The sequence below is a fragment of the Mizuhopecten yessoensis genome, unplaced genomic scaffold (assembly GCF_002113885.1).
Source record: "Mizuhopecten yessoensis strain PY_sf001 unplaced genomic scaffold, ASM211388v2 scaffold2995, whole genome shotgun sequence".
Lineage (NCBI taxonomy): Eukaryota > Metazoa > Mollusca > Bivalvia > Pectinida > Pectinidae > Mizuhopecten > Mizuhopecten yessoensis.
Genome location: NW_018404823.1, coordinates 812,308 through 836,000, shown reverse-complemented (window position 1 = coordinate 836,000; position 23,693 = coordinate 812,308). Strand labels below are relative to the sequence as shown.

The 23,693-nt window shown below is 36.8% G+C and overlaps 1 protein-coding gene and 1 non-coding gene across 2 annotated transcripts; both read left to right on the top strand.

The window, feature by feature from the left end:
• The first annotated feature begins 216 nt into the window (after window positions 1–216).
• Trnai-aau lies at window positions 217–290 on the top strand. Its single transcript has one exon. It is a non-coding gene; the product is annotated as a tRNA-Ile (tRNA).
• A 191-nt stretch (window positions 291–481) lies between these two features.
• On the top strand, window positions 482–19,188 carry LOC110446790 (zinc finger protein 91-like). The gene is made up of 7 exons (XM_021492109.1): window positions 482–575; window positions 1,660–1,750; window positions 2,647–2,788; window positions 3,579–3,953; window positions 5,453–7,667; window positions 10,564–10,574; window positions 12,913–19,188. The coding sequence occupies exons 2-7, from the start codon at window positions 1,715–1,717 to the stop codon at window positions 15,348–15,350; spliced, it is 5,217 nt and encodes a 1,738-aa protein (XP_021347784.1). The 5' UTR covers window positions 482–575; window positions 1,660–1,714; the 3' UTR covers window positions 15,351–19,188.
• The last annotated feature ends 4,505 nt before the right edge of the window (window positions 19,189–23,693 follow it).

The window sequence follows — 23,693 nt, the reverse complement described above, 5'->3', positions numbered from 1 at the left end:
AATTGACACGAATATTCAATTAATAGTGCATAGTTCATTTGTCGTGGCATCTCCATTTGCAAAACCAGTAGTGTAAACATTGTCTGTGGCATGATCCACTACTCTCCAATATATATGAAAGCATATATACTTTTAAGACTTAGGTGAGTCTATACAATAGAGTGTAAGTAATGTAGCTGGATAATGTAGATAATACTTCTCCTTGTTGGTATCTAAGGCCGGTTAGCTCAGTCGGTTAGAGCGTCGTGCTAATAACGCGAATGTCGTGGGTTCGACCCCCACACTGGCCAGTTACATTTTTATTTTTGTTGTTATTTTCGTGTGTTATGTTTGTGTCTCGTAACGATGACACGGAATCGGTAACAAATTCCTTATTTGTTTCAATAAAATTAATAAAAGACATAGGCGATTTTTCATTAAACATATTAAATCCGGGCGGAACTTTTATTTAGGGGCTTAATTTTTAATAGGGAACCACCCACCAGTCACTGCCGCCATATTGCTGGCGCAGGTGCTCGTCAGATAAATGTAGAGCCAGTTGTTTTCCTAATTGCATGGATATCGCTTATATTTTGGTAAGTTGCACTTTAGATGTTGGCATTATAGTACGAGGTATCGTATTTGACTAAGAGGTTACATTTTAATGTAAATTGACTGTTAAATTCAAGTGTAACGGACGAGTGATGTGCGCCGCAATGGACGACGCAGGCAAGTATTTATTAACCGCACGTAGCTGCTGGAGTGATGATTCAAGGTCGTTCAACCGGTGCACACGGTATTTCCTACCGTCATAAATATAAGAACGAAAAAGGAACAATTTCGAAATTAATGTTGGCAATATGTCATATAGTGGTATCGTATAACTCTCATTTCTGACGAATATATTGCTAGCAAATCATATTATACTCTAAACGAGATTAATAAGTAGAATTAACCCGAGTTTCCTCTTGCCCTAACACCAGACTTGGACATTTTGACATTTAGATGATTATATGTCAAATTGTCTAAGTCTGGTGTTAGGGCCAGAGGAAGCTCGGGCTATAAGTAGAATCAATGAAAAGGTTAACAGCAAATTCGAGTGGCCACTCTAGAGTTGGGCAATAGCAAAAATTAATAACCGATGTCTGTTGCTTTGTTTATAATAATAATTGTGTAGCGACCATGAATGGTAGGACAAATTAACTTCTATATATATATTGTGGGTCTCTTGTCACGGCTGTCTACGGTATATTATTTTGGAACAATGCAACTGGTGCTTTTGGGAAATATGGTTCTACAACAACACCGTCTTTCAAAACTAAGGTACTATAGATCAGATCAATCGACTAAAGAGCAATTTATTTTATTATATTGTCAAACAGGGACCTATTTAAGTTTATACAGTTTTTCACTTCAGCGGCGTCATGCAGGTTGCACATGACTATATATAGTAACACAAATCCTAAACATACAAGTTTCAATCTCTGTAACTATAATTAACATCTCTGGTCTAATTAATATTGTAAGTTCTGCACTAGTTTTGTATTTTGTTGTACAATGACATGGCTAGTCTCTTTGCAAAGTAATGTTTAATTACTGATATAATTGAGCATGTTTTATTGATTTGTGTTTTGTCCAAATTAAAAATATGTATTTATATACATGTATATGTTGTTTCAGATTTTGGGGTGACATCAAAATTGACAGATTTGGGCTGGAGCCATAGTCTGACAAGATGGCGGAACTTTATCGGCAGGACATTGAAGCACTGGTGCGTAATACCACTCACTTGATACCAATGCAGTGATTTTTCTCAATGAATTTGCAATTGGGTGCCTCACAAATGCCCCGTCCTCTAAATATTTTCTGCTGTATTTTCTGAACAAAGTTGCAGAACAAAATTACTTAAATTTATTTAACCCCAAATCATGTTTTTGGTCCGGGTGATAATGTCCCAAAGACACAAGGCACAGGTCCCTGTTGAAAATAGGTAAATAAATCACTGCATTATAAACAGCTTGTCTATATATATATATATATACACACATGTACTAAACCCTGTAGTCACATGTACAGCAAAAATTCCACTGCTGTCAGTTTAATTTTGTTGTCACAGATTTTAATTGAAAATATCAGATTTTTGTCAGTGTTTACATATATTGTGGACACCATATGTCCAATTTTGTCCTCACTCTAGGATACACCTTGATTGAATATCCCACATGCATCGGCTCCGATAAAACCTCCATGCCAGCTTAGGAGTTATAATTATGAACTATTGTATTGTATGTTTTCGATTATATGCTGTTGAACCTACACATTATTAGACAAATGCATAGTACTTCTTGTTTAAAAACCTATTTTGATCAAAAGAAAATCTCAAAGTTAAGACTTGGCAATTTTCAAATGTGTTTGCTTCATTAATTATATGGTTGACAGATTATAATAGAAATAGTTGATCTTTGACTCAACTACAAATTAAAAAAAAAAAAAAAGTGAAAAAAACTTCATGTTGAGATTCACAAATTTGATAAATTTTATAAATGCTGATTAGAGTTCATATACATAATTTTCTCTCGGTTAATAAATTAGCACTCTGGCTTTAATAATTTATTTATATAACTGTGACTGCATATTAAATAAAACAATTTAATTTCCTACAAACAGTGTGAAAAGCTGAAGTTGGCGGGCGAGGAGTCCCTGATTTTGACGGCCAGTATTTCTGAGGGCAAAGTGGCTCACTTTGGCTCCAGTGTGGGTGTGTTGTATGGCAAAGATATAACCAATACTTTCCTACAGTTCTGTAAAGGTATGGTACACATTCTATATCTATCTATATGTTATATACTCCACAGAGACCAAAATGCATATGGCTTTAATATTTTCCATATTAGATTATGATAAATGACGATGTATCATTCCTTAGAACCCTTACCTTGTTTTAAGAGTTTTAAGGGTTACTCACTTCAGACACAGACAACAATGATAATAAAATGTGAAGAGTTTTCATTAGAATTTTTGAGTATTTGTCATTTAAAGGCTGATAAATGTAAATGTTTCAATCAGAAAGCAGTAAAAGGCATTATTTAGTAAATTAATTTTTAACTTTCCATGGTAGGTACGTAGCATGAAGTCTAAGAACATTTAACAACATTTGAGATCAGGAACAGTACATTGTAGAGGTCAGACTCCAGTCCCCGATGCTGAAATCTTGGTTAGATTTAGCCAGTGGTTACGGAAGATTTCAAAATATGACTTCAAGAAATAAAAGAACATCTGATATTGTTTCACTTAGATTTGTTGAGACAGATAGGATGTATTTTGATAATTCAGTTAGTTTTGAAAGCTTTTGCTTCATACGGACAACAATTAAAACTTTCCACTAATTAAACTCTTTAAACTTAACCAACATTATCTAGCAACTGAGGACTGATATTTGACCTTATGTTTGATCTTGAAACAGGAAATTGAAATATAGATAGTCTGTCTTGAGGCATTTTTTTAAAGAATTTATAAATATTACAACTTGATGGTATGAAACTATTGTATCAGAAATTTCAATTATTACACTCTAAATCCTTTGTATTTTCATCATTCAGACAATTACGATGTTTCTGATGTCCAAACAACTCCAGAGGCTCCAGAGCGAGTAACAAGAGCCAGTGTGTCCCGTCCACCAACCTCACGAAGACCAAAACGAAAGAGGAAAGTCCCTGTCACATACAAGGACAGTTACGAGGACAATGATGAGGAAGACTTTGCTTTAGATGATGTGGGCGGTGATGAGGATGAAAGAGATGAAGACTTCCACATAGAGCTAGCATCCAAACCCTGTGGGCCGGACAAGGAAGTGAAGACTAAAACACCATTAAAGAAGATAAAACTCAGGCTGGCACCTGTGAAAGTGGAAAACTTAGAAGAAGCAGAGAGCAGTACCAGTGTGGCAGTAGATGACAACACAAAGAATGGAGAAGGTATTTACTGAATAAAGCATTATTTATTACTAGGCAAATCAATTTATTGATGATATAAGACTATATGTTAAAATGCAAGGCTGAAAAGCCACCCCAAGCTATTTTGTTTAACCCTTTCACCCCTATGTAATTTTAATAGACTCTACCATGCATTGATCTGGATGAGTCCATTATGGTCTGCAGGGGTGAAAAGGTTAAGGATCCTCGTATACGTACCACTGCCAAAACATTATTGGAAACTTGTTTTTGCCGCATGACTAAAGCTTTGATAAATCATTTCTGAAAAGAAAACCATATTTTACAGGACTTGAAGTAAAAGTAATGAAGATGAAATAAAGATAATATAATCAACAATAGATCTAGAGTTCTGAATAGCAGAGCTAGACTGGAATTTGAACCCTTGACTTCAGACTGGTATGAGCTACCGAGTCAACAGTTATGTCCAAATAGAAGTTATGGGGAGGTTACTATATATATACAAAAATACAGTGTAGTGGGACATGGATCCTTAAAAAAAAAAACTTGATTCTTTCCTCTTTCATAGCTATAGATAAACACGTCCTCCTTTTCTATATAATGACCAGTATCGGTAATTACATCTCAACACTAAGCTAGGCCATAATATCACAGTTTACTGTACATGTAGCCATACAAAATGCAGCTGAACAGATTACAAATATCTATAAGTCAGTGTTACAACAGGTTTTTATAGCAGTATGTGATGTACCCATTTACCCTTTACTTATACTATGATGTTATCTGAGGCTTTTTGTCTACGATATCAATCCTATGTTTGAAGTGTATACCTGAATATAAGTATTATATGACCACTTGGATATATACAGGCCTTTTCTATGGCCGAATATTGGCGAGTTCCCCTCTCCAATTTTGGCATTATTTTCCCCTTACGTATATACATGTATATGTGATCAACAATCAGGGATGTTCATTGCCAGTGTTCATTTATGTGAGTCAAACATTGCTCTTTTAACAATACATCAATTACAATGTGACAAATTGCATGTTGGATGCTTCATATAAACTAAAACTAGAAATGTGATGTAACATTTGCGAAATCAAGATATTTACAAGGTGTTGGGAAGACCGAGAAAGAATTTATCCGGATGTAAAGCCAAAATCTGCTCAGGTGAGTTTAATCACATTGTATGGTATGGTAGTTATCTCCCTTGAACTAGAAAAAAAAGAATTTTGTAAAAATTGTTCATATGCTGCATCCAAAATGTTTTTTTGTAAAATAAGCATGTTTCAATTTACTGATAATATTTTTTAAAATTCAAGTTATATTGTAGCTTCTCCTGGCAATAAACAGCAATAAACATCCTTCATAGACTATTGTACAAAACGTTTTTGCAAAATGTATCTATGCACAACATATGTAGTTTATGTTCTTGGAAGAAGACTTGTGTGAGAAAAACTTATGTACAACATCTTAAAATTTTAAATGAATGCTTATTCGTCATTCTTTTTCCTTTTTGCAGATGAAAAAACTGATGAAAAAACTGATGTGAAGACACCCGAAATGGCGGAGGAAATTGCACTCGCAGAACCAAGAGAAATGTTTAGTTGCCGCTACTGTTCATCAAGGTTTAAAACGATGGCAAAGTTACAGAAACACCTTCCAACTCATTCAAGGTCCAGTAAGAAACATATGTGTTCACAGTGTGATAAAGATTTTGCCACCTTTAGCCAACTACAAAGACACAAAGCAACCCACGCCCAAGATAGACTCGTTTCCTGTGATCTTTGTGATAAAAAATTCAAAACAATGGAAAGTGTCGCCAAGCACAAAAAGTTCATTCATCAAAATACAATTGAAAAATCAGAAACTGTTGATAAACCAAAGTCATTTGACTGCGACACTTGTGAGGCCTCTTTCAAAACTAGGTTCAATTTACGGCGTCATATGATGGTCCACATGAACGCACGTCCATTTGCATGTGAAATATGTGGCAAAAACTTCCGAGGGGCAGACAACCTTGCCAAACATCTCGTTCGACACAGTACAGAAAAACCCTACAAATGTGATGATTGTAACAAGCAGTTTAAAAGTAAGGGTGGGCTGAAGATACACCACATTGTGTTCCACGGGGACAAGGGTCTCAGTAAGATTGAAGGCGACAGCTTCAAGTGTGCCATATGTGGAAGGGTATGTGGATCTTACTACGCTTTAAAGAGCCACATAGCCTGTCACAAGAACGACGAAAAAGTTCTAAGCAAGTCTGGAAAATTTGTTGAAATAAACGATGAACCTGCTGATATGGAAGATTCAACTGAAGATCTGTCATCATCAGGCCTGGATTTAGAGATTGACATCACACAGCCGATTGAGGAGAAGTTTGTGATAGAGACCATTGGTACCGAAGAAGATGGACAGACTTTGAGGATGAGAGCCAAAAAGAATTTGCTGAGGTGTGACCAGTGTGATAAACAGTTCACTTGTAACAGGGACTACAAGAATCACATGAAGAACCATGCCGGCCATCGTGTCAGTCATGCCTGCGATCTGTGTGGAAAGGAATATCTCAACATCACTGCATTGTACCGGCATCGCAAGCTGCATGACAAGGATGGTACATACACGTGTAAAGCATGTGGGCTGAGGTACAACAGCATGGAGAGCCTGTGGAGGCATGCCAAGACACATCTAGAGGACAAGCCATTCAAATGTAGTGTCTGTCACAAAGGTTTCATCGAACGCCGGAACCGTGACTCGCATTACCTGACACACACAAAGGAGAAACCATTCATCTGTGACCAGTGTGGGAAGGCCTTTCGTACGCAACAGCAGATGAAAAATCACCAGGGCATACACACGGGAGAGAGGCCGTTTAAGTGCAACACATGTGGTCTGACATTCAGACTAAGAGACACACTCAGAAATCATAAACTAGTCCACAGTGATTTTAAGAAGTTCATGTGTCATACTTGTGGCAAGAGGTTTCACCGCCCTGCTCACTTAAGGAATCACCAATCAGTTCATATGGAAGTGCCGGAACATGTCTGTCAGCACTGCGGCAAGGCATTCAAGATGGCGACATCCCTGAAGACTCACATGGTGGCCCACCACATGACAGCTGAGGAGCTGGCACATTGTAACTTTAAAACGCATAAGTGTGAGTACTGTGGAAAAATTTTCAGAGAACGTCAAGATCACGACCGACATCTACGTATGCACACGGGTGAGAAACCATACGCATGTGAGTTGTGTGGAAAAGCATTCTCTGACAGCAGCAACCTGCGCACTCATGTGCGAAATCACAAAGGAGATAAGTCAAAGGCATGCCACATCTGCCACAAATCATTCATGTTTAATAAGGACCTGCGCAAGCACATGCTGACACACTCCGACAACGACCCCCAGCCTCTGTATCAGGACATGACTGAAAGGCTACACAACCCTAGTATACAGAACCAGATGGTCGTCCAGGAGACCTTGGTGGCTCCTCCCATGTCTCAGTCCATCTTACAGCCACACCCACAGCCCCTGCCCCAACCACTCCCCCAGTCTCTGCCCCAGCCACATCCACAGCAGCAAGCCATGTGTGTTGCTGACCAGGAGGCATTAAACACTGCATATGCTGCTCTCAGCTTTCCTCAGCATCTGCAGCCGTTACCCCCTGTAGCTGTTACACATATGGAGTCTATTATGCCATCCTCATCACACCCAATCACACACCAGACATGGATGACCATGTAATTAGACAACATGCTTTGCATTATTTTAGTTATATATGTGTAATTTGTACAAAATATTGAATTATTATGCTTATGCATTAACATTGCAAATTGCTTAGTATTTGATGTCCATTGGAATGAATATTTAGTAAAAGGCCAATTCATTTACACTGCTATTAAGTGTATGCAAAATGTACAATGTAATTAATATACAGTATATACAGTGTACATAATCATGAACTACATACTATGTATGGTATACAAAATATGTACATGCACACTGAATCTTCTTTTTATAGTTAAACATGCAGTAAAGCATTAAAATTTTGTAATATTAAATGTATTATTATATGCCATTATCTGTTACACTGTATTGTAAGGACATAGTTATGTATAACATTTTTGCATATACATATATACAATGTACATTGTATGGTTTATCATATATTACTCTGTGTTACATATTGAAAATAAATGCACCCTATTTATAATACTTGTGTATTGTATACATATAGTACTGCCATTAACAATCTAGTCAGTATAATAACCTACTACGTGTATATATGTAACAGGATAGTCATCTATTAGTGTTGGGAATCGGTTGAGATTTCAACATCGATGATCGGATATAATCTGTTAGTGTCAACCGACCGATTTTCGATTATTAATCAGTTAGCCTACCGTTACATAATCCTTAAAAAAATATTACTTTTTTTTAACAATGACATTGCTTTTTCTTTAATACTACCAATGAAATTTCAACTTTCAAGCAACCCCTAACACTTTTTTTTAGCAATTAATTATGTTTAAGTAGCATGATTGGTAAGATGTTATAGTTAAGGGTAAAATGACATAGAACTTCCGTTCTCTCTTAGTGAAAATGAAAGTAGAACTCGCACTTTCGGTTTTGAAAACAATCATCGATGTTGACATCTCATAATCGATTGTCGGGAATCGGTTGCCTTTCCGATTAAATATTGATCATCGGGACCACACTATCATTGTAAAAGTATTTACAAGAAAAGTGACAGAATATCTACCAAACATGTCAATATTTATGAATGTAAAAATCTGTATACATGAGACAAAGCAATCCATATATTACTTGTAGAATGTATGAGATACATGATTATGGAAATATTGACTCGAACATATATAATAGTTCAGCACAATAAAGGCAACTCTGCAACTTTTTTGAGTTGAGAAAATAATGTGGCAGAGGAATTACTATATAACAGGTTGAATTGGATGTTATTTTTAGTACTGTTGAATTTGTAGTATCACAAGATGTCAGGCATGATACATTCATATGAGTGAATAGAAACTTGAACTGTCAAAATATTGAATTCCAACAACTGTGTAAAGGTAAAACTACAGACTTAACCTGTTTGGTAGTAATATTTTAGCTTTCAACATTTCTGACATTGTTTATCTCATGAATTTCAGGCCCCTTGAAATTTTGTTTACAGAAAATTAAAAAATATATAAGAAACCTCGGCAATTAAAAACTATTGATAGATGTGTGTTGAGTATATTTAACATCTACATGAAGAAAAACAGACATATGATAAAATTCTATTATGTTATAATGTGATGAATTGCTTGATTTTTGGGATATTTTTGATTTTTGGGACATTTTTGTTGATGTATCTGCTTTTGTACACAAAGTACAAATTTACAAAATACTGCTGATAATTTGTTGCATTTTAATTTGATGTTTGGGTTTTTTGCCATATTTGCTTTGATTGATTTTTGATTTTTAAACATAAGCAAAAGATTCAGCAACATTTTTTATTAAGATGTACATCGGTATTCATTATGTTCGATAATCTTTCTGTCATGATCTTACTTTGTTTATATGAAAATTACTGAACGTTTTTGTATGCTCTTTAAGAGTTTTCCCCTATCGAATAGAATGCTTAAATATCTCACGATACATGCTGGTACATGCATGCTTCTATTCTATGTATTCAAGCTTGGTTTACTATTTCATACACATGACTTGTATAGAGTGTTTTACCTGGCATTTTAATTTCTTAAAAGTGTTTTCAATGTGAATTTATTTTACAAACTAATATACTGGACGAACAAAAACAAAAATATGGGCAAAGGGAGACAATCCCTGTAATAAAAATCTGTTCACCTGTTACAAAATGTACTAAACGAAATTTGTTTTCCCTATTTCAACACACCGAAAAATAATCAATTAAACTTTTCAATGTTTCATATTTTTTTTTATATTTTTTTATTGAGAAGTGACCAAATTTCATTTTCACTTATTTCTTATGGGTGTTTACTCCTATGACGAATTCAGATATTGAACCCTAGCTGTTATAATTTAATGGGCAGAGTTTTAAGCATTTTACCAATTCCACACCAAAACTACATACAAATGTATATTCCTAGGCTAGTAAAATATTTTGAAACCTCGGGCAGGGTATGTCTCACACCCTTAGTATACTTGAGTAACTACATGTTTCAGGATAATCAACAATATCATCCTACTGAATTTTAACATATTATTTTATTGCATTAGTTATTTTAAAGGTGTCATGAAATAATACTGTATTTGTCGTAATATATATATTTAGTCGATGTGATGTTTGCCAGTTTTATTAGATAATGTGTCAGGAAGTTTATTTCAATGTATTTTAACATTTATTTTAAGCATGAATACTTTAATAAGAATCCAAGAAGACTGATGCAATAAATTTGCCATAGTGAAACAAATTGTTGAGTTTGATGTTCATGATAATGTTCCTTGCCAGGCCAAAAAGGGGATACATGCATTAGGTGTTAGCTACTGTAGTGTAAAAATGCTGCCATATTGCATGATTATGACGATGATGATGATAGCTGATGGTTAGTGGCTTCTCTGTACTGTCTTTACATGATTCATCATATTGTTTATCAGATTACAAAAAAGTATAAACATATTTCTCAAAGTTTTCGATTTCAATACCTGAAAATTCTGCATAGATCATATTGGGATGTAGTTTTGAAGTTTGTACTGAACTGCAATCTGTTACAAACTTCAAATTAGCTACACATTGGTCGGGTGGTGCAGTGGATATAGCACACTTGCCTTTCACCAAGGCGGCCGCGGATCGATTCACCGATCCGACGTGAAAAAGTTGGGGTCACCTGCCCGACCACCTGGGTTTTCTCCGGGTACTCCGGTTTCCTCCCACACTAAGACCCCCGCTAGCTAACATCCCGGCCAACAAGAGAGATTAATATAAGTTGAAATAACTTTTTTCATAATTGTTGTAAAATAAATAAAGTTTATATTCACATACCAAGGTATATAGGTATTCAGTGTTGTATAGACAGTATTTTGGATTGCTCTTGATTGTCTCAATCACATGTTGTAATACCGTAATCATGGCAAGGATTTCAATACTGAATACTTGGTGTATAAGGTTATTTCATCTTAAGGCTAGTGGGGACGGAGTGGTGACTGTGTGGTCTTGTGATTCTTGTAATTACAAGACCCAAATTTCAACACTTATAATTCATAAGACATGTATATGGGGTGGAGGTAAAATTACATTAACATTAATATTTGTGGAGTGGGTGCAAGGTAAATTGTGCATGGTAGGAATTACAAAACCAATTGCCCTAATTTGTAACTAAAGTAAATCCAAATGTGTTGATTACCCAGTAAACATGAATCCTTCTACACTAGGTAGTATATCTACACCAGGTGATCACTTAAAGTTGTTTGGATCATTCATTTGAATCTCCTCTGCTGTGAAATATAATATCTCCATATGTAGCTATGAATATAAACATTTATTGATATTCTCATTTTTAATGTGATTTAGATAACAAGATATTGCTTTACTTGAGTATCCCATTCTATACATTTCTGCAGAGCATTGTGTAAACTGTTCTGAAAGAAAATTGAAAATGTTAAGGAACATTGCTTTCAGCCTTTAATTTTGTTTCATTATTCGAATACATTTTATATCATTCTTGGTAGATAAATATTACAAAATACTGTTTGGTGTCAGATTGGTAGTAGTGACTAGAATGCTTACATGTAGTACATGTACGGTATATTTGTTACTCAATTGTGGCCTGTATGTGCTCTTTTTCTGCAAATGTTTTCAATGAAATGGATATTTTTTATGAATTTTTGTTCCTCCCTATTCGAGGATACGTATCGTTTTTAAAATATTTTAGTTATAATAATAATTATTAGAATTAAAAGCAATACACGTTTGATGGTTGTCTGCATGTACCATGTACACTGTGGACTACCTTTTGGTGTAATACATACATGTACTTGAATTAGTTGATGTAGAATAAGCACTGTCGCTGCTGTTTTATTTGCATTACAAATAAATTCATGCATGTCCTCCTTAGTTTGTGATTTTTTGAGCTGATTTAATGTAAAAATGTGACATCACGCTTCCCCAATTGGTACACGGTCAGACAATGGCCTGAATATAGTACTTTATAAATACATTTGTGTATTTTCCTCTGGTGGTATCACCATCGAGATATTTATCATCATATCCACTAAATAGTTTTGTTTCCCAGCGACATTTTAAGAGTACGCAATGACGTCAAATTAAACATGTCAGAAAACCAGAAAAATAGTTTGTGAAAGATGTTTTAGAGGACTTAGAAGGGGTTAATTAAAGTCATGTCGAAATGCTTATTTTTGGTCCATAAACTTGGATAATATAAACATGTAGAATGTCGATATACAATTGTAGTTCATTTATCGGCACATCAACTAATTAAAAATAAAAACAAGTTCATAGCCTATGATATTCAGTGTACCAATTTGGGTTCTAATCATGGCCGAAAAAACGGACGAAATTTCACTGCGGTTTAGCGTTCTCTTTTTAAAAAACAAATATCTTAGAATCACAACTTTCCCGGAAAATAAACTACCACGAGTAGAACCATTCCAGATAAGATCTTGATTTTGAAATATCACTGAAAAGACATGGTGGAGTTTTCATTGCATTGGTCACTGCATCAACGCCAGTTGATAAGGTCAATTAAAGTGTCATTGTTTAGCAAAGTGTGAACCTCGTTGAGATACTTTCAAATTGGTTCCCGGGTTGGGGGTTAATATCCAGCTAAACAAATGCTGACTGATATCCTTGTACAGTGTGTATTGTATTGTAATAGAATACTTGTTTTTATGATGAAGGGCATGTGAATATAATATTTGGTATATACACTGTGAAATACAAGTTTAAAATTGATATATATATATATGAATATATATTACTATTTTCAGGAGAGAAATCTTCGGAGTATCGACGTGATACCAGGTCTACCGCCAAGGGGGAGAACTCTCACAAATGTCCGCACTGTCAAGTCGTGTTTGAGAGCTACTTGACTCTGGCGCGTCACGTCAAAGACCATGCCACTAAAACCAGCCACCCGTGTGTTCGATGCAAAAAAAGTTTCAACCGCAAAAGTGAACTTGATAGACACATGGCGTCGCATTCGAAGGAAAGGGGGATCAACTGTGACGTTTGTGCCCAGAAATTTAAAACTAGAGACGGAATGATCCGGCATAAAAAGAGAGTTCATAAAATCAACATGGCCAAGAAAACGTTGCCGATTCCGGTTGGAAAAATATTGAATGTGAATAAAGGAGGGAAGAAATATGGATGTGAATCATGCGATGCCGCTTTCAAAACTAGGTTTAATTTAAAACGTCACATGTTGACACATACTGATGAACGTCCATACAAATGCGACATTTGTGGCAGGGCATTCCGTGATTCAGACAATCTTGCCAAACACATAATGCGACACACTAATGAGAAGCCGTACAAGTGCGACCTTTGCTTGAAGTCGTTCAAAAGCAAGGGCGGACTGAAAATTCACGGCATCATTTTCCACGGAGACAAAGGACCCGGGAAAGGCAATGCTGAATCCTTCAAGTGTAGTATCTGCGGTAGAACTTGTGGCTCATATTACTCTCTTAAAAGTCACGAAAATTGTCACAAAAATGATGTGAAGATTCTGAACAAAAGTCGGGAGCTGGTCGCCACCGAGGGGGAACAGGAGGAAATAAGTGGACCTGTTCACTACATCGAGAAGGAAGAACCTCCATTCGAACCAGTCCAAATCCAACCCAAGGCTGGTCGGCCATGGTACACATGTGAACGGTGCGGAAAGAAATTCACAGCTCTGAGGAACTATCGAATCCATATAAAGAATCATGATAATCACAGAGAGAGTCATGCTTGTGAAATGTGCGGCAAAGAGTACCTGAGCCCAGTGGCTCTGTATCGACACCGGAAGTTACACGACCGGAAAGGCACGTACATCTGTAAGACGTGCGGTCAGAGGTACAACACAATGGAGAGTCTGAGGAGACACGCCAAAATACACCTACCAGAGAAACCATATAAATGTGACATATGCCACAAAGGCTTTCTCGAGCGGCGAAATCGGGACTCGCATTATCTCACGCATACGAATGAGAAACCGTATATTTGTGACCAGTGTGGTAAGGCGTTCCGCACGCAGAAACAGATGGCCAACCACGCCGGGGTTCATACTGGCGACAAACCGTATAAATGTAATATATGCAATGCCACCTTCCGTCTCAAAGACACTCTGAGGAATCATAAAATCATTCACAGTACATTTAAAAAGTTCATGTGTCATACTTGTGGGAAAAGGTTCCATCGTCCTGTTCATCTTCGAAATCATCAGTCTGTTCACGCAGAGCATCCCGAACACATGTGCAAACATTGTGGAAAGGGGTTCAAGATGGAGTCTTCCCTGAAGACACATATGGTCGCCCAGCACATGAGCGCCGAGGAACTGGCCTCATGTTCATTCAAGACACATAAGTGTGAACATTGTGGCAAGGTGTTCCGTGAGCGCCATAACCACGACCGTCACATTCGGATTCACACGGGAGAGAAACCTTACTCGTGCGAGATCTGCGGCAAGTCGTTTGCCGACAGCAGCAACCTTCGCACACATGTTCGGAACCACAAGGGAGATAAGTCGAAAGCGTGTCACATCTGTGAAAAGTCATTCATGTTCACCAAAGATCTGAAGAAGCACATGATGACACATACAGGTTCATCGTCCAAAAATACGCAATACCACAGCTCTGAGGTTGAGATAGACCCTTCTAATCACGGTGTGACTGTACATGTGCCGGCTCCCGACTCCATGGTCGTTAGCCATCCGCAGCTCCAACAAGTTCTGCCACATCAGCATTCCGTTCCGGCCCAGGCTGCCCTCTCTTCACCACATCAGATATCGATTGTTGAGCCACATCCGGTTTCCCTTACCGCTGTGCAGCTTATATCTCAATCGACGCAACATTCGACAACGCTATCGATTCCCCATGGTGTTCCTCACTCTGCCGCCATGAAAATGCCCCTTGCCCAGACCTTGCCTTTGTCAGCTGTGTATTCAGTACCGCATACGTCACACTCCTCGCACCAGACACACTCCCCTGCATCCGCATTGTCTCCTCTCCCGATGCATACACAACACCTGCCCCATCCACCTCCCCATCCTACACCTCATTCTTTGCCTGCACCTACCTCGCATGAACAGGAAGTTTACAACGCCGCTTATGCCCTAAACTTCGCCCAGCACATAGCACCGCTTCCGCCCGTGTCTGTCCCCGCAATGGAGTCTATGCTACACAATCCCGCCATGGTCAGCCAACATCAGACTTGGCACAACATGTAAATGTCAAGTGTTACAATCGGCATCTTAATGTCATTATGTTGTTTCACAAGATAGAAAAGTCGCGAATTAGAGATATTTCATAGTCACGTGCATTGTTTCAAGGTGAGAGGTGGTCACGATATAAATGAAGTATTTTAGATCAACGGTCACGCCGTGCTGTTTTCAGTCCTTCGTCTTCCTCTCTCTAATAGTTGTATATATTTCTAAAAGGAAAGTGAAGACGGTATTACCAGAATAATGTCGGCTTATATTATTATTAGGTTGTCAGGCACTGAAATATGTCTTCCCTGTTAATAGAGTGATGTTTCTTGTACGAAAAGGCCCGTCTTGTGAGTACACTGACATGGCTCCTAGAAGCCAATAAGGATTTTTAATTGCCGTGTACAGTAGGTCTTTATGTTACTATTACAATTTAATATGAAGGAAACCTGATTCTGAATTCTCTACTAAGGTAGTCACCTAGGTAAACCGTATCTTCCATCCACCCGCAGTTATTATTGGTAAAGTGTTGCTAGAAAGCACGTTGTTATTTGTTACTTATAGCTTGTTCTTTCTTAGTGATTGTATCGTTTGACACATACAAACTATCGGTTATATATCACTGTAGTCTACCGCACGTGTAGCGCTTTGTTATTATGTAAATACTAAATCATTGTTATTATAACCAATGTCCAGCTTTTCTGATTATATCATACGCATTGCCATGTATTAGAAAAGCTTAAAGCTTTCTAGTCGTGAGATTTACACAGTCAGTGTTTCTGTTGGCTCGATGTTGGCTGAATTCCTTTACCTGTAACATATAATGTTTACCTGTAGCATATAATGTTTTAACTTTTTAAAATGTTTTGTTATTAGTTTCTTCTACACTTAAAACCATTTAAACATTTCTAGTCGTGGGGGTTTCTTTTATATCGGAGTTTTGGCGTGAATATTATTTCCTATTCAAGTCTTATATATAATTTGTCGCTAGATATGACACCCGGATATCCGTAACACCTTTACAGTGTTCTGAAAGGCAAGTGTTGATATCCACTCCAAAGGGACAGCATAGACTATGTTCCACTGTTATCGAAATTCGAGGTTCTCTTGTAAGTCACTTAGAGACGATTGTGTATGTAACCTGGCTGTAAAATTTTACCATTTTTTTTAAAGAGTTCCATTCTAATATGGAAATGTAAATACACTTTATTAATTTGTTACGCTTTTGAAGGAACGCGTTGTGGATAATGCCCACTCAATTGTGAAATAGTGGATATTTGCAGTTTTAAAGGCATTAACCCTTAACGCTTATCAGATATAATTTTGTTTTTGACTAACCCCTAACATTAACCAGGTATAATCCTGTAAGGTAGCGTATATTCTGAAGGGAGATGAGGCTAACCCTCAACTCTAATCAGGTATAATTGTGTAAGGTAGCGTATATCATGAAGAGAGATGAGGCTAACCCTTAACTCGAACCTGGTATAATTGTGTAAGGACGCGTATATCCTCAAATGTGATAACTCTTACAAAACATAGGAGGTACTATGTCTAAGGTAGCATATCTATTTCTATTTCTTCGTTGGTTCAACGTATGGTTTTGGGTAGTATCAGCTGGGTAGTGAGATACTAAAACATGGGAAAAGTATTGATTACATTCTCATCAGTTAGCCACACAGATGTTACGCTCTGCAACTGGTCAGCACATTCGAATTGAAATTAAATCAAGTTATTGTTGTTAAAGAGTAAGCCACGACAATGGTTGTATTTGATTACCGAGTTCTTTAATAGGTAACCGTATATTAATATATACATTACAGTAAAAGACAAACTCTTTACAAAATATGTTATAGCTAAAACTACGTCGACATTAACGATATATATTACAATTCACCTAAGTCAGAAGTTTGTACATTTTTAGAATGTTACACTTTATAGATATCCGGTCGTAGATGAACAGTTGTTGAGGGTCTCACACAACCAAATCAGCCAATCAGCAAGTGTTTCATACGATTGTAATCTTTACCTAAACTTTGTTCCGGTTTAATACAGAGCCTCCGAGTAAGTTCACCGGTTGTCAAAAGCAGACGGCTGCAGGCGCTCTTGTATGCCACTAAACTCAACAAAAAATGCCTTTTGAAGCCTTTGTCAGGTATCTATCTGTGAATCTAGACAGTTATCGCTAGTGTTGAACTTCAAATATTACCGCTATTAACTCAAAAGCTTAGTAATAACATAAAGTAAATGATTTAGTTGTGTGAGTCCTGTAAGTACCAGGATGCATTGTAGTGCTTATATGCTGTACTGATAAAGTAATGTTGTTTTTTCTTTTAACGACAAGGGTGTCATTTTTGTAAATAAAATTACCTACATCGTTTTACTGTTTCGCTGTATGTTAAGAGTTTAGTATATCCAGATCCTCTGAATACCCTCGCCTTTGATTTAAAACTTAATTTCATCTTTATGAATCTATCTTGCTTGTATTCTTGTCAGTCTTTTTTGGTGCAAATGTGCTATTATTATCATTCAGTACATGCATTAACTTTTGTGGGTAAATAAAATTAGCTTCCAACCTTTTGTAGTGTGTGTGGTTTAAATTTCGAGAGAAATAATTGTTGGTTATCGACACCAAACTCTTCGATGATATCTCCATTACATAGTCACGTGATAGCACCATATATGTTTATGATAACGTGGTATAAAGGTTGTTGGATGATGTGATATCTGCATTGTATGACTTGGTTTGTTACTTTGTTGTGTAATTACTCGGACACAGCAATGTGACTTGCTCTATGACATCGCCAGATCAACAGATTATTATTGATACATTGGACATTTAACTCCAATTTTGTTCAAACCAGGGTAAAGCAGTGTCGTGCTATCGTTATTCGACACAATGTTTTTGCTGCCAAAGTAACAACGATCTTTAGGCTTGTCAGTTTGTAACCATGGTAAGATTGTCGTTTGCTATGACAATGTAGTCTGTCGCGATGGTAAGATGGTCGGTTGCCATGACAATGTAGCCTGTTGCGATGGTAAGATGGTCGGTTGCCATGACAATACAGTCTATTGCCATGTTTAGGAGCCTGTGACCATATAAAGGTGTATCGATTGCATTGGTAAACTGGCTACACAGGCTTATGACTCGAACAATATGACCCGGTTTTCATTTGACCAAAGATATGTTGTATTTGCACATGATATATGTATACATGATGTAGCTATTAAGTTTGTATGCCTAGTGTGAATTTAGCAATTAAATCGACACGTGCATGAATTGGTAGACAGGATGAAATCGATGCGCATGCTTAGAATTAGTTAATATTGACCAACTCAATGTAATGTGAAGAGGGGATGCTTTTAAATATGCCTTATCACAATGCTTACCATATTCGCCCACTGGGACCAAATTTAATGGAAATGGAAACGATTATGCTTTAAACAGCGAAGTTAATTAATTTCACTAACCACTCAATACGTTTACCCGTACATGTCATTTGCATGTTCATTTTCATGCCAAACTTTGAATTTTATATGCAGTGATATTCGTGTCAAATTTTAAGAAAAGTTTTCCCCTTTTAGCCTTTTTTGAGGATTTTCACTACAAAAGAATAGTGTGATACCTTTTTATGATATTAATGTAGAGAATGCTAGTGTACGAATATGTTGATAATGGACTATCTTAAGTGAGATATACTGCATGCTTTATCCATGTTTTATGTAGTTCTACTGTAAGCTGGACATAGTTGCCAGTGAAAATATATCCCAAGTATAATTATGTCTTACTAGGGATGCAATGTTTTACTATACATGAACTATTGAGAATTATTGGCTTAATTAATAAACCATGATTCATAGACTCAATGGTTGTTTCGTTTATACCTGCAAACAAAGCATACCATGGCACGGCATCCGTACGTCAACCTTTCTTTCAAGCATTTCCGTGTCTATAACGTCACCAACTAAGGGGTGTTACGCACCTGTCCCTCTGCTGCAACAGTAGTTAAGGCAGTTTAGATTCCGAACTTTTGGGTTACAGATGTACACCAGCATCACCGCTGAGTCCTAGAAGGCAGAAACAGCTGTATGATGCAGTGTAATTCATGTTCATACTGTAACATTACCTACTTTTATAGGTGTAATCACCTGTGTGGGTTACGTTCCTCTTTCAAGTATTTACCAAACTTGGTATCTAATTAATGTATATGTCTTATCACCCGCACCATGTCATTAAGTGGTCAGATGGTACTGCGATATGTTGATAGACGATGTATAACATAACATACTTGTTTGTGTTTTCTACTCAACGCTTGACCAATTACTAATAAACATGTACATGTATGTAAGCAACAATGCAAGATATTCATTAATGTTTGTACTGTACATGTATAACGTGTCGGTCTGTCCAGGACTACATATCCTGACTTTACGTAAATGATTACAAAAGACCGTTCACTCCATTGTTCTATCCTCTCACTGAAACTTAATGTTCATAGAGAACACGAAGAGATCATTGTTTCAAAGTCTCTAAACCGGTACTTTGCGCGGATATAGTGTTTATCTGATGTCTCCATATGATGCTCTTGGTGTTCTTAGTGACATTATGATATTATGGGTAGACAACTATTGTTTCCATGGGTCCGTGTTTTGGTACTTTATCAATGTGTAAAGTACATGATAATTCATCTCATTACGATATCAATGTCATGCCATATCAATGATCATAGTGCAGATGGTCATTCTCCACACAGCTCATATGCCCATAATGACCGGGGTTGATGATGGAATTTTAATGTTAAGCGCAGACGATATGTCCTTAATGGACCCATATATTGTTAGTTTATGGATGTTGTAGAGTACATCACCAGTCCTCTCGTGGTTTCATTAAGCCGCTTCAATGCCCATGAGTAGATAGATGGTGGGTATTTTTACGGCACTTCATTGCTGCCACTCTATGTGAGTACTCAATATTTATATTACTTTTCCCATGCCACGCTAATAATTCATAGCGTAAATATCGTTACGTTAATTATCAATATTCATAGTATTGATGACTCTTTCTAACTCCACATTCTGGTTCATAACAAAATTCATGGAGGATATGATTCTTTTTATGGTTTGGTGGCCTCGACCCTATCAATGTCCATGGTGTAGATTGCGGAAATGTTTGCAAAGCACTTGAGGTTGCTGATCAGTTGTCTGGTGATTTTCTATTCTAAAACATACCCGTAGATTACCAGTGTTGTCGTGATACCGTGTTTTGGTAGCTGGTCGATGGTATGAGAATTAAGGAAATACAGACACCTATTTAAATTCAATATGTTGATGCTCAGTATGTCGGTGTATAGAGCCAAATACAATTAACATTGTACTGCTTACTATAGCTATTTACGTCTCATTAGTGGTACTTGAGGTAAAGGAATAAAAACAAACGTATCTTAAGTGTTCATTTACGTACTGTATGTGAAAAACCCAAGGGAAAGATCAATCTTCCTATGGCACATTAGTCTGGTACTAGCCGATGTCCTTAGTGTCCGTCTACAGTTCAGAAGAGACTCCATAATTATGTTGTGACATATCTACTGGTATATATTAGTTTCAACAAAATTGCCCTTACTTCCCGGACTCTTTTTCTGTTTCATTTAGTTCCAGGTGCCAGATATTTAAGACTTACCGTCATTTTACCATGGATCTGCCTCAAATAGTGTATGTATCATAATAACTAAGCCGTATTAAAAGACCAGTCATATTTTACAACACTAGATGATTCTAAATGCTGGTGAGGATAAAATTAAGTCTATATCCAGTATCCACATCCTTTTGTTGCAGAAGATACTACTTAGCTTATTTTCTATTCAGTCTCAAAATTCAAATTTCTCTCATATAATGATTGACTGTCCGTGATTACTGGCCATGATTTGATTATCTATTTTCCATACATGACAACATGCTCCATTCATAGGTCCATATCATATGCTCAAATAAGCAGCAAATTCGGAACAGGAAGAGAAACATACTGCAAGGTGTAAGTCAAGCGGTTTTGCTTGTACTACTAGCTACCGACCGTATAGGGTGCTGTAACACTTTGATTTTTGTTTGATAAAACACTTTGTGGTGATTTTTTTTTATCAAGTTTGATAAACATACCAATTGTTTGCTTTTATGTAAACTGTCTTGTTAATCTTCATTCTCAGTATATTTTATAAACTGCTCAGCAATCTAGTGAATTCCTAATTTAAGTCATCGTACTTTTTATGGTACTGTAAATTCATCAGTATAGTTTCAATATTCAGCAAATTTGACAACAATTTCTCCCACCCTTCACAGGTGTGTCTCCCACCCTTCACAGGTGTGTCTCCCGTTTTAGCCGGGAAATATCAGCTTGTCACCCCCTAAGGGGAGATAGCCTCGTGCCGATTAGCACGTGTTCAATGGTGACGTCATTAAAATGCGTCATCGGTACTTGTGACGTCATCAAAAGTGAATGACGATATGCATACCCCACATGTGTTTTTGGTTTACAAACATGGCAGACTACTGTCGGTGGAGCTGTGACTGAAATAATAGGGGGGATATTTTTGGTTGTCTAACCCTCGGCAAAGCCTCGGGTTAGACAATCAAAAAACATCACCCCTCGGGTTGGAGATTTCTCTGTCAAACCCTCAAGGTAGGGGAAGATTCTATTAGTCACAGACATGGTGGTAATGTGTTTAGCGTGAATGAAATTAATCTATAAAGTCATTCCGCATTTGGTGGAATAACAACTACGTTGGTTTGGACGTTTTAACGTACTGTTTAACAATTTGTTGTCACTCTCAATGTCATAAATACAACCAGCATATATCATCACCTTATCTGTATATCAAACTTTATCGTTTGTCAGGTGAGTATACGTCATGAAATATAATTTATATGGCATATATTTACTAAAAGGGTTTGGCGTTTAAAGGCAGATGGGTTGTTTCTCTTTAGTTGGCGTGTGATGACGGTGAAGTCGTTAACCGAACACGCAACAAGGATTCTAATGAATTTATAATTGGGATAGATTATATTACATCTGGCAATTATTTTGAATTTCCTACGCTTCTGGTGTTTTCATGAAAATTTGACAAAAATAAGAAATATTCTTCATACTGTCATTAGAAAAATGATGGCATACAAATGTACGTGCTTGCTGTTTAAGATTCCGAAAAGTTGTATGACTAAACGTTAATAAGAAAGTTGATTTTGGGGTTTCGATTCACGATTCCGAGACAAACTACTTACGAAAATCAAAACCATGATAATAATACATATTTAGCTAGGTACGCGTTACAACTAGCTCAACAGCCATGGTCATCAGGTGTCGGTGTAACTATCTATTAACTCGCCGTGAACTGAAAAGGTACACAGGATGGTGATGTTTTACTTCACAATTACGTGTTACACCGTTGTTTTTATTGGTTTCTGGGAACATGTGTTCGAAAGGAAAACCAAAGTGTATGGCGTCTTTTCAAAATTACTCGCAACAAAAAAAACCTCTTTGTATTCTCCTACCTTATTTCGTGTAATACCTGTGTAACACGCGTTGTACGATGTTTATATGTGCTCAGTGGCCTATTCATTAAACGGTAACATTCACTGCATTACCCTTTCATTGGTAATTGTTGATATGGTCAGATGGTTCTCTTTTGTAACTAATAATTCATATTTTGAATGCCCTAGTATTTGTAGTGCTGTCTTTTATCTAAGTTTTTCAATTCGCTTTGACGTTTGGCTTTTTTTGTCCAGCCAACTATTCTGCTTTGGTGTCTAGTAATCTTATTCAGTTTGCATTAGCATGACTAATTTCTTTTTACTTTATTTAATGATTCTTTACGATAAGGAAAGGTTAGTCCTGAGACCTCTTCATTTTATAGTAGAGTCGGTCCATCCAATGCCATACGTACACACACACACATATAAATATATATGTAAGTAACCATGACGTATATCCGACATGTACAGTTTTAACTTTGTATAGTTTTAATTCTTTACAAAAATATACAATTGTAGTTATTGTATATAAGGTCCATGGTTTGTTGACATTACTGTCCAGGGTTTCTCTTGTTTATTCAAGTTTGTCTTACTTTACATTACTCAATGATAAATACACAACTATATTAGGTAAAGGTAACACCAGGTGAAAAAAATGTTTTTGAACGATGTACAATATGTATACGTATGTCAATATTTGCCCTGATAGGTGCTACGATTGTGTCAATATGAGGATAAGATCACACACAGTCACACCTTTGTACGATAAGCCGGCATGTCATTATTCAATTTTACGAATGTACACAAACTTTACTCCGTCAAGTGACCTAAAATTCTTTGCCATGTTTT